Source organism: Littorina saxatilis, linkage group LG1 (assembly GCF_037325665.1).
Source record: "Littorina saxatilis isolate snail1 linkage group LG1, US_GU_Lsax_2.0, whole genome shotgun sequence".
Taxonomy (NCBI): Eukaryota; Metazoa; Mollusca; class Gastropoda; order Littorinimorpha; family Littorinidae; genus Littorina; species Littorina saxatilis.
In genome coordinates, this window is record NC_090245.1 from 100,385,134 (window position 1) to 100,400,940 (window position 15,807).

Here is a 15,807-nt window from a genome sequence, read left to right on the forward strand (position 1 = left end):
GGGGTTTATTAAAGGCAACTCATGTACTCACACTCTACTGGGAAGTGTTGGGGTTTATTAAAGGCAACTCATGCACTCACACTCTACTGGGAAGTGTTGGGGGTTTATTAAAGGCAACTCATGTACTCACACTCTACTGGGAAGTGTTGGGGTTTATTAAAGGCAACTCATGTACTCACACTCTACTGGGAAGTGTTGGGGTTTATTAAAGGCAACTCATGTACTCACACTCTACTGGGAAGTGTTGGGGTTTATTAAAGGCAACTCATGTACTCACACTCTACTGGGAGGTGTTGGGGTTTATGAAAGGCAACTCATGTACTCACACTCTACTGGGAGGTGTTGGGGTTTATGAAAGGCAACTCATGTAATGTTGGGGTTTATTAAAGGCAACTCATGCACTCACACTCTACTGGGAAGTGTTGGGGTCTATTAAAGGCAACTCATGTACTCACACTCTACTGGGAGGTGTTGGGGTTTATTAAAGGCAACTCATGTACTCACACTCTACTGGGAAGTGTTGGGGTTTATTAAAGGCAACTCATGTACTCACACTCTACTGGGAAGTGTTGGGGTTTATTAAAGGCAACTCATGTACTCACACTCTACCGGGAAGTGTTGGGGTTTATTAAAGGCAACTCATGTAAACACAGTTTCGGCTCACCGTCTCAGATCTGACCAGGCATTTACATTGGATAAGACGACCCCACTTGTTCAGATACTCAAAATCAACCGCCTGGGTGCTCTGTGCACAGTGGGAATTGTTTTTACAATATAATTTGTTTCATTCAAACAGTAGCTTTTGACTTTGTTTTATTTCATCATAACAATTCCCACTGTGCTCAGAGAGGACCCAGGCTATTCATTTTTACTATGTGATCGAATGGAGGGATGGTCTTACCCTATGTAAAAGCCTGACCAGATCTGAAGTGGTAAGCCATACTGTTTTCACGATCAGAAGTGTGCTTTTTCAGGAGTTTTGGAAATGAAAAAATTTGTTTCTGTACCCAAACAAACAAGACATGTATTCCATTTAAAGCACATTTTCTGAAGATGTAAGCACACTTTAAATTACAGTAAACACTTCAAATAGAACAAGTCGCGTAAAGCGAAAATACAATATTTAGTCAAGTAGCTGTCGAACTCACAGAATGAAACTGAACGCAACGCAACGCAGCAAGACCGTATACTCGTAGCATCGTCACTCCATCGCCCGTGGCAAAGGCAGTGCCCGTGGAATTGACAAGAAGAGCGGGGTATTCGTTGCGCTGAGAAGGATAGCACGCTTTTCTGTACCTCTCTTCGTTTTAACTTTCTGAGCGTGTTTTTAATCCAAACATATTATATCTATATGTTTTTGGAATCAGGAACCAACAAGGAATAAGATAAAAGTGTTTTTAAATTGATTTCGAAAAAAAAAATTTGATAATAATTTTTATATATTTAATTTTCAGAGCTTGTTTTTAATCCAAATATAACATATTTATATGTTTTTGGAATCAGCAAATGATGGAGAATAAGATAAACGTAAATTTGGATCGTTTTATAAAATTTTATTTTTTTTTACAATTTTCAGATTTTTAATGACCAAAGTCATTAATTAATTTTAAAGCCACCAAGCTGAAATGCAATACCGAAGTCCGGGCTTCGTCGAAGATTACTTGACCAAAATTTCAACCAATTTGGTTGAAAAATGAGGGCGTGACAGTGCCGCCTCAACTTTCACGAAAAGCCGGATATGACGTCATCAAAGACATTTATCAAAAAAATGAAAAAAACGTTCGGGGATTTCATACCCAGGAACTCTCATGTCAAATTTCATAAAGATCGGTCCAGTAGTTTAGTCTGAATCGCTCTACACACACACACACACACACACACACACACACACACACACACACACAGACACACAGACACACAGACACACAGACACACGCACATACACCACGACCCTCGTTTCGATTCCCCCTCGATGTTAAAATATTTAGTCAAAACTTGACTAAATATAACAAAAAACACTTCGCTTTCCGATCGGCAGAATGACGACTTCAGGTTCTGGAACAGTTATCAAGGAATTTTGAAAGAACACGAAGCATGGACTGATCAGATGCACTCAGTCTTCAAACACTTGTGGTTAGCTTTGCGAAAGAATACCAAACAGAAAAGAACGCGAAACCGTGGGATATGGATCGCTTTGATGAAACAGTGGGATATGGATCGGTTTGATGAAACAGTGGGGTATGGATCGGTTTGATGAAACAGTGGGATATGGATCGGTTTGATGAAACAGTGGGATATGGATCGGTTTGATGAAACAGTGGGGTATGGATCGGTTTGATGAAACAGTGGGATATGGATCGGTTTGATGAAACAGTGGGATATGGATCGGTTTGATGAAACAGTGGGGTATGGATCGGTTTGATGAAACAGTGGGATATGGATCGGTTTGATGAAACAGTGGGATATGGATCGGTTTGATGAAACAGTGGGATATGGATCGGTTTGATGAAACAGTGGGGTATGGATCGGTTTGATGAAACAGTGGGATATGGATCGGTTTGATGAAACAGTGGGATATGGATCGGTTTGATGAAACAGTGGGATATGGATCGGTTTGATGAAACCGTGGGATATGGATCGCTTTGATGAAACAGTGGCTCATTTACCCAGTATCATACAATCAATCAATCAATCAATGAGGCTTATATCGCGCATATTCCGTGGGTACAGTTCTAGGCGCTCTGCAGTGATGCCGTGTGAGATGAAATTTTATACGGCCAGTAGATTGCAGCCATTTCGGCGCATATTTACCTTTCGCGGCCTATTATTCCAAGTCACACGGGTATAGGTAGACAATTATTAACTGTGCCTAAGCAATTTTGCCAGGAAAGACCCTTTTGTCAATCGTGGGATCTTTAACGTGCACACCCAATGTAGTGTACACGGGGGGAGGGTTCGGACACCGAAGAGAGTCTGCACACAAAGTTGACTCTGAAATAAATTTCCGCCGAACCTGGGATCGAACTCACGCTGACAGCGGCCAACTGAATACAAATCCAGCGCGCTACCAACTGAGCTATATCCCCGCCAGCAGTGGATCATTATCTAAATACATAAAAACAGTAATGATCAAGATTGACATGATATAGTTTGATTAACAATGGGTCATTATCAATAATGATGGAATAACAGATCAGTATCCAGTATAACGAAAAATAGGGACATCTCTCAATTTGATGAAACAGTGACTCATTATCCAGAATGCTGAAACCGTTTGTCATTATCCAAATTGGTCGAACAGTGGGTCATTATCTAGTATGATGAAACCGTGGGTCATTAATGATTATCAAGATGGATAAAATGGCAGCTCAGTATCCAGTATAATAAAACAGGGGGTCATTATCCAGATAGATGAAATGGTGGGTATTTATTCAGAATGATGAAACAGTGAGTCATTATCCGGAATGATGAAACGATGGGTCAATACCCAGTGTCTTTAAATTGAGTACAATTATCCAGTACAATGAAACAGTGGGTCTTTTTCCAGTAAAAATGAAACAGTGGGTCAGTGCCCGATAGTGTGAAACAGAGATGTATTATCCAGTGTGATGAAACAGTGGGTCAGTGCCCGATATTGTGAAACAGAGATGCATTATCCAGTGTGATGAAACAGTGGGTCAGTGCCCGATATTGTGAAACAGAGATGCATTATCCAGTGTGATGAAACAGTGGGTCAGTGCCCGATATTGTGAAACAGAGATGCATTATCCAGTGTGATGAAACAGTTCCAAGTAGGTGATTCTGGAGGTGCAGCCATATTCCACAGACATGACCCTAACATGATATTCTCTGTCACTGAAATATAGACAGAAGCCACACATTGACATCTAGAGACAAAAACTAGAGGCAAATGTATTTGCGTTAGCCTGAATCAGGCAGACAATCCTTCTAAAGAAGGAAATGTGCCTTGTGCAATCTTGAGCAGCTGGTAGGTGAATTTAATGGAATCCAAAGAGAACATCGGAATGTTCTGGGGATCATGGCATTCACCTGTTCTTTACACTTTACATGACACTATAGTTCCCTCTGATCACGCTCTACATAACTGTGACTTGCGAGGTAAGGCTGGGCATGGAAGTGCACGCCGACTCAGACCCTTCGCTGTCTACGACGCCAGACGCCCCCGCGGCCACAGACTGTCTTGCCGTTTTCAAACATTTCCACGAGCGCACACACGCCTTGAGACTGAGCCCTGCTCTGATGTCTGCATAGAGCAGCCACACCACGGGGAGCACTCCAGGCTTGGCCATCCCCAGTATCATGCATGTGGCCCATGCCAGGTCAGAAAATTGGCAGCTGGTCCCGGTGTTGTCTCGAGAGCCCAGCACAGTATGCAGAGCAGATTCTGGCGGAACGTCTACCGTGTATGAAGAAGAAGACTGTCCATTGTAGTGCTGAGAATGCTCGCAGAACTTCTGTAGCAGCAGGAGAGTGAAGAAAGGGAACTGCAGACCGACGGAGAGGAAACTGGAGGCACACACAGCAGTCACACACTCGCGTTTGGTCTTGCTGTCCAGTTCCTGCAATCCTGAAAAATTGCGTCTTCTCGTCCGACCCCCCATAACAGCGCTTTCTGGTGCCGAGTGGTGCCACCGGGGATCCACAGGCACCGAAACTGGCTCTTCGCTGCCCCCTGTTGTAACCTCGTGAGCACGTGCAGCGGAAATGACGTAGATGAGCAGCACAGCCACGGAAGTGGCCAGCAAGAGGAAAGCCGGGGCGAGGAACGTGACGAAGACAGTGACGATGTGCAAGGTCCGGTCCCACTCCACCACGCACGTGCGATGATGGAGACCCGGCACGTGCTCTGACGTAGCGCGCGCTCCACACAGAAAGAGCGGGACGACGACCGCCACGCTCACGACCCAAGGAAGTGACGTCAGCAGGGTGGTCACGTGACGTCTAGCGGGAGCCTGCAGCAGGCGAGGGGCCAGGAGGAAGTAGAAACGCTCCAGGTTGAGCACCAGCACTGCCAGGGAGGACACGCTCACCTGCACACAGTCACATTTTTAACAATTCTGTCATGGGACGGACACAGGTCAACTGTATGTGCAGACCCAGAGATGGTATCCATTTCCCAGCCCCGTGTCACCACAGCGACACGTAAAAGACCTCGGTCATTCTGCTATATAAGTGCAGGTGGTTGATTAGACCTAAACACGGTAGCGCGACTCTTGTTGCTGCTATCTTTCCACTGGGAGTAAGTGTCACGAATTTTCGACAAATAGGATTATAAAGTAATGGAAATGAAATTATTATGAGATACACAGATCTGTGCACGTTGCATTTCTTGATGGACTGGCCTTACACAAACCTTTTCGACCCAGTGTCGTCTGAGACAACGATGGGCGCTCAGATAGTGTGGTTAGTTTGTTGACTATCTTTTTGAAACTAAAACCATGTGTTGAAACCCGAAGTTAATCCCCAACAAAGCAATATGATGAAACCCATATGAAACAATCGCAAGCATGTCGACCAACTGGTTTAAAAGTGAACAAACAACCCATCACACACTTACATGCCCCAAATGGCTTTGCTTTCATTTCTCTCACAACAGACACACGAAAAGACGCGAACACGTTCTCTTTTTCAAGTGTCAAATATAGCCAAGCTACCATACTCAATATTACACCCAGAATACACTGGGTTTATTTTTCAGTTCATCTTCATTTTATTTACATTAATATCCCATTGCTGGAAAATAAGGGTGGCTTCCTCCCACCGACTAACGGATAAATGAAGCTCATCACACATTTTTGATAGTTAACGTGATAATTGTTCAGTAATTGAGATTTTGATTAGAAAATGTAAGACCTTGATTGATAAGAGAAAAAGACCAATGAAGAAAGATTTCTGTACAAAAATTAAAGAAAGAGAGAGAGAGAGAGAGAGAGAGTGAAAGAGAGAGAGAGAGAGAGAGAGAGAGAGAGAGTGAAAGAGAGAGAGAGAGAGAGAGAGAGAGAGAGTATTGTTTTGTTTGTTTGTTTGCTTAACGCCCAGCCGACCACGAAGGCCAATATCAAGGCGGTGCTGCTTTGACATATAACGTGCGCCACACACAAGACAGAAGTCGCAGCACTGGCTTCATGTCTCACCCAGTCACATTATTCTGACACCGGGCCAACCAGTCCTAGCACTAACCCCATAATGCCAGACGGCAGGCGGAGCAGCCACTAGATTGCCAATTTTAAAGTCTTCGGTATGACCCGGCCGGGGTTTGAACCCACGACCTCCCGATCACGGGGCGGACGCCTTACCACTAGGCCAACCGTGCCGGTAGAGAGAGAGAGAGAGAGAGAGAGAGAGAGAGAGAGAGAGAGAGAGAGAGAGAGAGAGAGTGAGAGAGAAAGAGAGACAGAGAGAGAAGAGAGACAGAGAGAGAGAAAGAGAGAGAGAGAGAGAGAGAGAGAGAAAGAGAGAAAGAGAGAGAGAGAAAGAGAGAGAGAGAGAAAGATAGAGAGAGTGTGAGAGAGAGAGAGTGTGTGAGAGAGAGAGTGTGTGAGAGAGAGAGAGAGTGTGTGAGAGGTGAGAGAGAGAGAGTGTGAGAGAGAGAAAGAGAAAAGAGAGAGAGAGAGAGAAAGAGAGAGCAAGAGAGAAAGAGAGAGAGAAAGAGAAAGAGAGAGAGAAAGAAAGAGAGCTCTAGAGAGAAAGAGAGAGAGAGAGAGAGAGAGAGAGAGAGAGAGAGAGAGAGAGAGAGAGAGAGAAGGCAATAATAAAAATAGTAAGCAATCTGCATGCAACTTAGGTTAAAAAAAAAAAAAGAATTAAAAGCTGATCACACAGCAGGTAACTGATGATCTAAACCCAGTCCTCACCTGCAGGTAGAAGACGACCTCGTACATGGAGCATACGAGCAGCCCGTGCCTCCAGGGACCGCGCACCAAGCTGTCGGTGTAGAGAGGACACAGGAAGCCAGCCACCACCAGCTCACTCACGCTGATGCTGATGATCAGCTTGTTGCGAGGCTGGCGTCTCAGCTTTCTGTCCAGGAGAATGTTTACCACCTGGCGAGAAGAAGAACCATGTGAGAAATATACCGAGCAACAAAAGAAACGCGAATTATTTTTTGATATTTTGATTTTAAAAAACGCAGTTAATCTGAGAGTGACAATTTTCGGGATATAGATGCCCTATGCAGTCATGTGTAACAAAGCTGTTGTTTGAATATTTTCCCATTGCTGCTGTCTCAACGTACGGGACAAGCAGTTTCCACGTGAAACACATGATGCGCGCTTACAGCACGTGCAAGCGGAGTGGGGGAAACCTCATGTGTGAGATGTGTTCACTGATGCATTAGTAATAAAAAGAGACCATGGCACGCTTACTGCCAGTCTAACTTTTGACAGAGTCAAGATGCCAAGATTGACACCAGAACAACGCGAGAGGGCAGTGGGTCGATTATCGGCTGGTGATGACCCAGAAGCGGTAGCAGTCGCTTTCAATGTGCATCTGTCAACAGTATATCGCCTTCAGCTGTGTTTTGTCAACACCGGAAGCACTGTTGATACACAACGAAGTGGAAGACCTCGCGTTACCACACAGAGACAAGATCGCCAAATCCTGCGTCATCATTTGAGAAACCGATTCCATACAGCCAATGAAACAGCCAGGAACACCGTCGGTAACCACCAGAGACCCATCAGTGGCCAGACAGTACGCCGAAGACTTGCTGAGCGAGACCTCCAAAACTGCCGTCCAGCTAGAGGACCAGTCCTCACTCAAAGACATCGCATGGCGCGCCAGCAGTGGGCCCAGGATCACATCAACTGGAACTGGAGACAATGGCGAAACATTCTGTTCACCGATGAGAGCCGTTACTGCATTAGTCATGTTGATGGGCGTGTCAGAGTGTGGCGAAGAAGAGGTGAACGCTATGCTGGTGACTGCGTCATGGAACACAATGCCCAGGGTGGACCAAACGTCATGGTCTGGGGTGGAATCGGCCTCAACCAATCCCTGGGACCTGTGTTTTTCAACAATCTTGGTCCTGGTCGGGGAAACGGCATCACAGCACAGCGTTATATTGACCAGATCCTACAGCCTCATGTTGTGCCCTTTTTCCAGGCGCGCAGAAACTGTGTTCTGCAGCAAGACAACGCTCGCCCGCACACAGCCAGGGTCACCCAGGCCTTCCTGCAGCACAATAACATCGACATCATGGCCTGGCCCGCCCTCAGCCCAGATCTAGATCTGAATCCCATTGAACATTTCTGGGACCAACTTCAAAGAAAGCTCAACCAGTTACGCCCAGGACCAAGAACTGCCGCAGAACTGCGTCAGGCCCTTATCCATGCCTGGTGCAACATCCCGAGAGACGCCATCAACCGACTCATCCACTCCATGAGTCGCCGATGCCAGGCCGTCATCAACGTCCCGTGGCAGCGAAAGACTATACCATAGCCAAGAACAGTGTTCGAAGAACATACCACCGTGATTTTGATTCGTTTTGATGTTACGTTTATGAGAAATGACATTTTAAAATTGTGATTAAACGTTTTTTCTGGAGAAAATTCGCGTTTCTTTTGTTGCTCGGTATAGATATATAGTTTTGCTTTATGTGGGGAACATACGGGATGAATATGGGCGGCATTTCTCCACTCCATTCGTGGTTACCCCAGATGCTACCCATGTGGGACCCAGATCGGCTAACTGGGCCCCAGAAGACGTGCAAAATAACATGGGGCCGATATGGGGCTTACATTCGGTGCTGGTAGGGAAAGCATCTCGTGCTCAAAAAGAAACGTGTGACCCGAAGTTGAAACTGGTGTTCCGAAGTTGATATGTGAGGTTCTTGTTGTATATTAACAGGACGGAAGGTCACCACCGGAACGTTGGACAAAAATAACACGAGAAGTAAGAAATCTTATGACAAATCGAGAATGTCATCGGAAAACGAGAATATCGTGAGAACTAATCTTTAGCTTACGGTCAAATATCTTGCGAGATTAGATTGTCTGAGTTTAGTTGGATGAGCAAGCTTTGCTAAATGATCGCAAGATTTCGTTGAGCTCCTCCTCTATGCCACTTGTACCCCGAGCTGCTTTCAGTTCTCATACCATTCTTTCCACCAACACCAAAGTGTAAAGAGACACAGGAAGCGATTTAATTAAAACAGAACATCTTAGTAGCATAATGATAACCCCAAAAGTAAGACAGTTGCTAATACGGCGATCCAGGTGCAGAATTTAATACGTGGAATACCTAGAAGAACGTTACCATATTTTTACTTTAGCCTGTTTCAGTTTTTAAGAGAAGGATTAGACTTTACAAACTTGCCCCTTTCCGCCTTACTCTCTGTCAGTCTCACCTGTGTCAGATTGGCAAGCCACGCCCAAAGCGCCAGCAGAATGTGTGCCAAGGTGAGAATCAGGTGGGAGTGGGAGTGGCCATGATGCGACACATCCACGTGCTCTTGTCTCGCTGCGTTCGATTGGTCAAAAGTTGTCGAGTTCATGACATCAACGATTAAAGCCGGTAGGTTTGTACATGAACAGATGTTCCTGATCAGATTTCAAGCTTCAAGACCATCAACCTGCACACAAATTCCAAGTTTATTTATCAAAAATCACAGTGTTGGCAGGGCGCAGGCTCCAACTTCATACCACGAAGGTCTGGTTTAACCTAGACACAGAGATGTGATGAGTAACTCCACACGAATGTCAAGAAACTCGCATTCTTGGCCTAAGAGTGCAGTCACACATTCAGAAGTGCAGAAGATCTGCCGATACATGCAACCAACCACTGAATTTACCGAGAAATGTCAGTGGTAGAATATTGTGCAACTTCACAACACGAAACTCCGCCAAGGACGGTCCCAAGCCCGGCTGAAAAAGGAGGAGGGTTGGGCGTGGGGTTAGCACCCCCTCCCTGTAAAAAAAGACTTCGCTACAGAAACGTCAACAACAATGTTGGCGGCCCATACCCTGACAGGAGTGACGGGCATTGATCTTGATCTTGATCACAACACGAAGGTCTGGATTGAGTCAGGACACAGATGATGATGATGATGATGGAACTTTATTTTTCAAGGATAGAGGTTTAAGGCGACATGCGACAGAGATGCAACGAGGCCAGTGAGGAAAAGATGAGACACTTTTTTGCAGGTTCTTTTTAGACATGGCAACACTGTGCGGTCACACAGTCGAAAGTGATGCAGGTCTGCATGTACGTGTGCACGCAACAAACCACAGGGACACCAGAGAAGTAATGAGAACAAAAAAGACACTTCTGGAGGTGCTTTCAGTCGTGGCAACAGAGTGCAGTCCCATAGGCAGAAGTGTTGAAAGTCTGAATGTGCGTGCAGATAACGAACCCGCAAAGACAGTCGAGATGTATCCAAAACCGAAAAACACGTACAGGCACTTTGAATCCGTTCTTTCAGTCGTGACACCAGAGTGCAGTCACACAGTCAGAAATGTTGAAAGTATAACTGTGCGTGTAGATAACGAACCACAAAGACAGCAGAGATGTATCCAGAACCGAAAAACACGCCCCTGTACTTTGGAGCCTTTCTTTCAGACGTGGCACCAGAGTGCAGTCCCACAGCCAGAAGTGTTGAAAGCGTGCATGTGCGTGTAGACAACAAACCACAGAAACACCAGAGATTAAATAAGAACCCACAAATACGTCCATGCACTTTGGAGATTCTTTCAGTAGTGGCACCAAAGTGCCGTCCCACAGTCAGAAGTGTTGAAAGTATACATGTGTGAGTGGACATCAAACCACAGAGACGAGATGTAATGAGAGTCCACACACATGTCAATGCACTTTACAGGTCGTCGAATTCGCGACATCCAAATGCAGACAGTGAAACGTGTCAAAGATCTGCATAATGTGTGTGCATGCAACACAACCCACCGAGACACTAGGGAGATTTAATAAACGAAACGTCGGGACGTTTCGTTTTGAAGTTGTGGTAAACGTCATCATTTCGGGGGTCTCTCGCTGGAAAGGTGAAGGTCAACTGAAACGGAACGTGGAACGTCAAAACGCAGTCACGTTTTCCACCCCCAAAAAACGAACAATATTTCGTCAACTTTTGTGAGTATTTTTGCACACTAACAGTTTTATTTGTTGGCCATTTTATGCATTGCTAGATTCATCAACCCTTTCACAGTCTTTCAGCGCTGAGAATGTGTTCATTGGAGGTAGACAACTGTTGTGAACTGAAATATTTTGAAGGGTGCTGATCCTGGTACATTTATCCAACTTCATGGTGAGAAAGCAAATGGCGAAGCAGAAGTAGGTCATCGCATCGAATTTTTATTCTGGCTTCGTATGTGATTTTGTATAAACAAAGTCTGTGTGATTTATTTGGACTGAAAATAATCAAAGTATGCCCGATTCTGGACCACCTCCTAGGGTTTTTTTTCCATTCTGATCGAGGACAGACGTGATAATTTCACTTGAAGATTTATCGCCCTTCCTTCATTCCGAAACGAAACGTGAATACATCTAAATCTTGTCTGCGGCCTATGCCGTCTCGTTTCACGTTCCGTTTCGCGGGGTGACTCATTCACCAAACGAAACGAGCTGCAAAACGAAACGTGCTGTCTTTTAAATCTCCCTACTAGTTACTGCCCGGGCGCGACCTCTTAGTGACCGACTAGCGAGTGTTACAGATACATGCAGTTGTGAGATTATCGTCCTGCAGCCCGTCTCGCTTAAAGCAGGCGTCACTGGCAGCCAGTGTGCCTTTTCCGTCTTTTTCGTGATTAATATACAACTTTTTTTGGAAAGTTAGAAAAATACATAATTATAAACGTACAAGAAAACACAGATTTAAGGGAACAACAGTCGAACAGTGAAACAAGCATACGTTGCATAAAGCGAACATAAAACACGAAAAACGCATGGATACGACCTAGTGAAAAATGACATTTCATTGCGTAGAATACACAGACCCCCTAAAATACGTTAAAGTCCCTTTCTTCTGGGGAATGGCTCCAGCCCAAGTGCTAAAAATGTGAAATATATATATAATATTTGCAAACGTTTTGAAAGCTCAAAGTGAGTCAAACCGTTGTAAACACGCCAAGGTAGACCAAGGTACGTGTGGTCTCGGACTTGAGACGCCACACCAACATGTTGCTTGGACAAATGAAACCGATTTTAAGCTGAAGGAAAACTGAGCGGGGGGAGGGGGGGTTGGGGGAGGGGGAGCCTTGTGGCCAGTGTATTAAAAACCAGACCGTACAGAAACAATCGATCAACTAAGGGAAAGGTCCCTACAATCACTTGAGAAATAATAATAGGGCGGGGATGTAGCTCAGTCGGTAGCGCGCTGGATTTGTATCCAGTTGGCCGCTGTCAGCGTGAGTTCGTCCCCACGTTCGGCGAGAGATTTATTTCTCAGAGTCAACTTTGTGTGCAGACTCTCCTCGGTGTCCGAACACCCCCGTGTGTACACGCAAGCACAAGACCAAGTGCGCACGAAAAAGATCCTGTAATCCATGTCAGAGTTCGGTGGGTTATAGAAACACGAAAATACCCAGCATGCTTCCTCCGAAAGCGGCGTATGGCTGCCTAAATGGCGTGGTAAAAACGGTCATACACGTAAAAGCCGTGGGAGTTTCAGCCCATGAACGAACAAACAAACAAACAACTTGAGAAATAGACGATGTTCATAAATAACTGTTGGGCTTGCATGGGATGTGGAAGAGTGAATACCCTTGCTTTTTCTCGGACAAATAAATTCACACGTTCTCCTGTCCATGTAGGCTATTTCAGACACACCCCTCGCTAGTGATTGGCTCCTCTAATGTTGGTCCCATTAAAACCAAGGGAATGTACTCTCTCACAACCCATACAAACCCCCCGCGGGTTAGGGGGAGTCCCATATTGGTTGGGACGAGAAAGAATTTACCCGATGCTACCCAGCATGTCGTAAGAGGCGACTAACGGGTTCTGTTTCTCCTTTTACCCTTGTTAAAGCCATATGTACTCGATGACTATACACGCTAATTGCTTTACCAACAGCTGGAGACATGCTAAATTAAGTTCCCTGCAAAATATTGTGGTCTAGGACCCCTTCAATGTTGAGATATGTTAATTTTCATTTTGATCTGGATCGTCCTATTTATAGATTTGCCAACAGAGGTAGCGTTGACGCAAGGGAAATAACTCCGCGTCTTTGTTTACATCCAAAGTTTTTGAGACTCTAAAACAAGCTGTAATGCATGTATATGGTCCGCGCATGGCGACATATCGTCATTACATGGTCTTATGGTGCGTTTGACATCGATTATGGGCAAACTACACTTTGTAAACACGGGAGCGCGTACATATGCCTTTAAGTGTTTCTTGTATAGAATATAGTCAATGTTTGTAAAGATTTTAGTCAAGCAGTATGTAAGAAATGTTAAGTCCTTTGTACTGGAAACTTGCATTCTCCCAGTAAGGTAATATATTGTACTACGTTGCAAGCCCCTGGAGCAAGTTTTTGATTCGTGCTTTTGTGAACAAGAAACAATTAACAAGTGCCTATATCCCATCTCCCCGCTTTCCCCTATCCCATCTCCCCCCTTCCCCCGTCGCGATATAACCTTCGTGGTTGAAAACGACGTTAAACACCAAATAAAGAAAGAACACGTACGTGTTTCCTACATACCCCTCGCTAGGAACTGGCCACTCCAATGTTTTTAAAAAGGTTTTGCAAGAAAAGGTCACTTTTCCACAACACATACAAAACCAGACGGAGTTATTTCCAAAAACCGTCTATTCGTCTGTTGGTGATGGCAGCTTTAAACGCAACGTAGCTTGGCGTCAGAGACAGCCTATCACGTGATGGTCGCATGTGTCTGGACGCCGTGGCACCAGTGGGTAATCAGAGCCGTTCCCTATCACAGAGACACCTGAACCTGATGCACGCGTGCTGTAAGCACCAGTACACTGGCTGGCTGGCAGAGGAGTATAGTCTAGTGTACCGTTTGCAGGATACAGACCTTTGTTGTTACACGTATTAGTCAACAAAGACACATTGTGCCCACCCTCCGCGCACTCTGGCACACGCAAATGCACACAGACACACACACATACACACCGCTATACCAAATACACACACACACACACGCACGCACACACACACAGACGCACACACGCACACACACACGCACGCACACACACACGCACACACACACGTTGGCAGAATAGCGAGCTTTTTCCTGCTATCAGGGGAACAATACAACAAAAACGAACGCACGTACGACCACACAGCCACACACACTGCATAGCAAGCGCAAATGCAAATCGCGCTCGCACTCACACACACAAGCGCGCGCGTGCGAATGCGGGGGGAAGGGATTGGGGGTATTGGAAGTACGAAGAGAATTAACCAATGAGGTTTTTTTAAGGACTATTATTAGATGTAGGAAATATCCATCGTGTGTGTGTCTTAGTGTGCGTGTGTGTGTGTTTAGTGTTAGTTTGTGTGCGTGTGTTTTAGTGTATGTGTTTGTGTGCTAGTGTGAATAAAGCATCTGTACAAATAATGAACAAATCCAAAAAAGAAAGATGACAAAATACAGACGGTGTACTCCCGATTGATCTTTTTTCCGTTTCCTATTTCACCGTATTCATTGACTGGAACGTACTAGTAGTGCCGTTTCACCGTATAGCCTGAGTACACGCTCATGTTTGTTTGTTTTTCATTTGCGCATGCCGATCATTGCACACACACTCACACACACGCAAAAAACACACTCTACGGGCCTTTCGTTAATTAGGCCTAAAAAAATAGGTGTGGTTACGGTAACCCGACCTACCCTATTTTTTGGGGCCGACCCTATAACTTTTTATTACATTTGTCAAAAAAATACCCAAAACAACAAGTAAACGAGTGCAGAAAACGCAATGAAAGCGAAAGCGCCCGAGTCGCACACTTATTTCCCTGTCAAGTAGGTTTAATTTGTACACATTAGAAAAAAAAGTTTTAAAAAAAAAGTGATTGCCTACCTTCCTACCCTATTTTTTTTGGCTATGTTACCGTAACCACACCTATTATTTTTTTTGGCCTTAGCAGGTGTATTCGCTGATAACAAATCGTACATGTTATGTGATTGTCTCAACACACACTCACAGAAAATGTGTTTGTCAATTAAGAAAAGCAATATGACAGTACTTTTTCTCGTATATGTCATGCTATGCAATGTCACACCCATGAATTAAAACAGAAATGTTCGAATAAAAACGAAAATATATAAGTTGTTTAGAGATTACTCTGAACACTAGTCGAGACGTGAAAAAGAGATATTACTGATAACCAGAGTGAGATTCTTAGGCGTTCGATTTCCTCATGCTCACAACGGCTGCACAGGCATCGATATAACTTTTAAAATGTCTTTTGCCTGTGCCTAGCTATTGTTTCTGACTGCTCGCACACACAACAAACAAACAAACACACACACACACACACACACACACACACACACACACACACACACGTGACACACACACACACATAAAATGTGTTTGTCAACTGCGCGCACATACACACGTTGTGTTGTGTGTTTGTTTGGTTTCGTTTGTATCCCGTCTTAGTATTGATGACTGATGTACTTTTTTGACCGGAGCATATTGATTACTAGAGGAATACCCGGCTTCGCCGGGTGGATCGCGAGACAAAGTAGCGGTTCGCCGGCTTAGAGCACGTGTTGAAAATTTTCATCCACCAGTTTGTGCCCGGGGTCCATCTGAATATGCCCACCAAATTTGATGCAGCATATTTACGATATCACAAACAGAACTGTA

The 15,807-nt window shown here is 44.8% G+C and overlaps 1 protein-coding gene across 1 annotated transcript; it reads right to left on the reverse strand.

Annotated features, from left to right (window-relative positions):
- Positions 1–2,497: 2,497 nt before the first annotated feature.
- Positions 2,498–10,904, reverse strand: LOC138947395 (D(1B) dopamine receptor-like). The gene is made up of 4 exons (XM_070318853.1): positions 10,373–10,904; positions 9,368–9,592; positions 6,876–7,064; positions 2,498–5,051 (listed from the first exon to the last, which is right to left on the reverse strand). Exons 2-4 carry the CDS (start codon positions 9,512–9,514, stop codon positions 4,098–4,100), a joined length of 1,290 nt encoding a protein of 429 aa, XP_070174954.1. The 5' UTR covers positions 9,515–9,592; positions 10,373–10,904; the 3' UTR covers positions 2,498–4,097.
- Between the last annotated feature and the right edge of the window lie 4,903 nt (positions 10,905–15,807).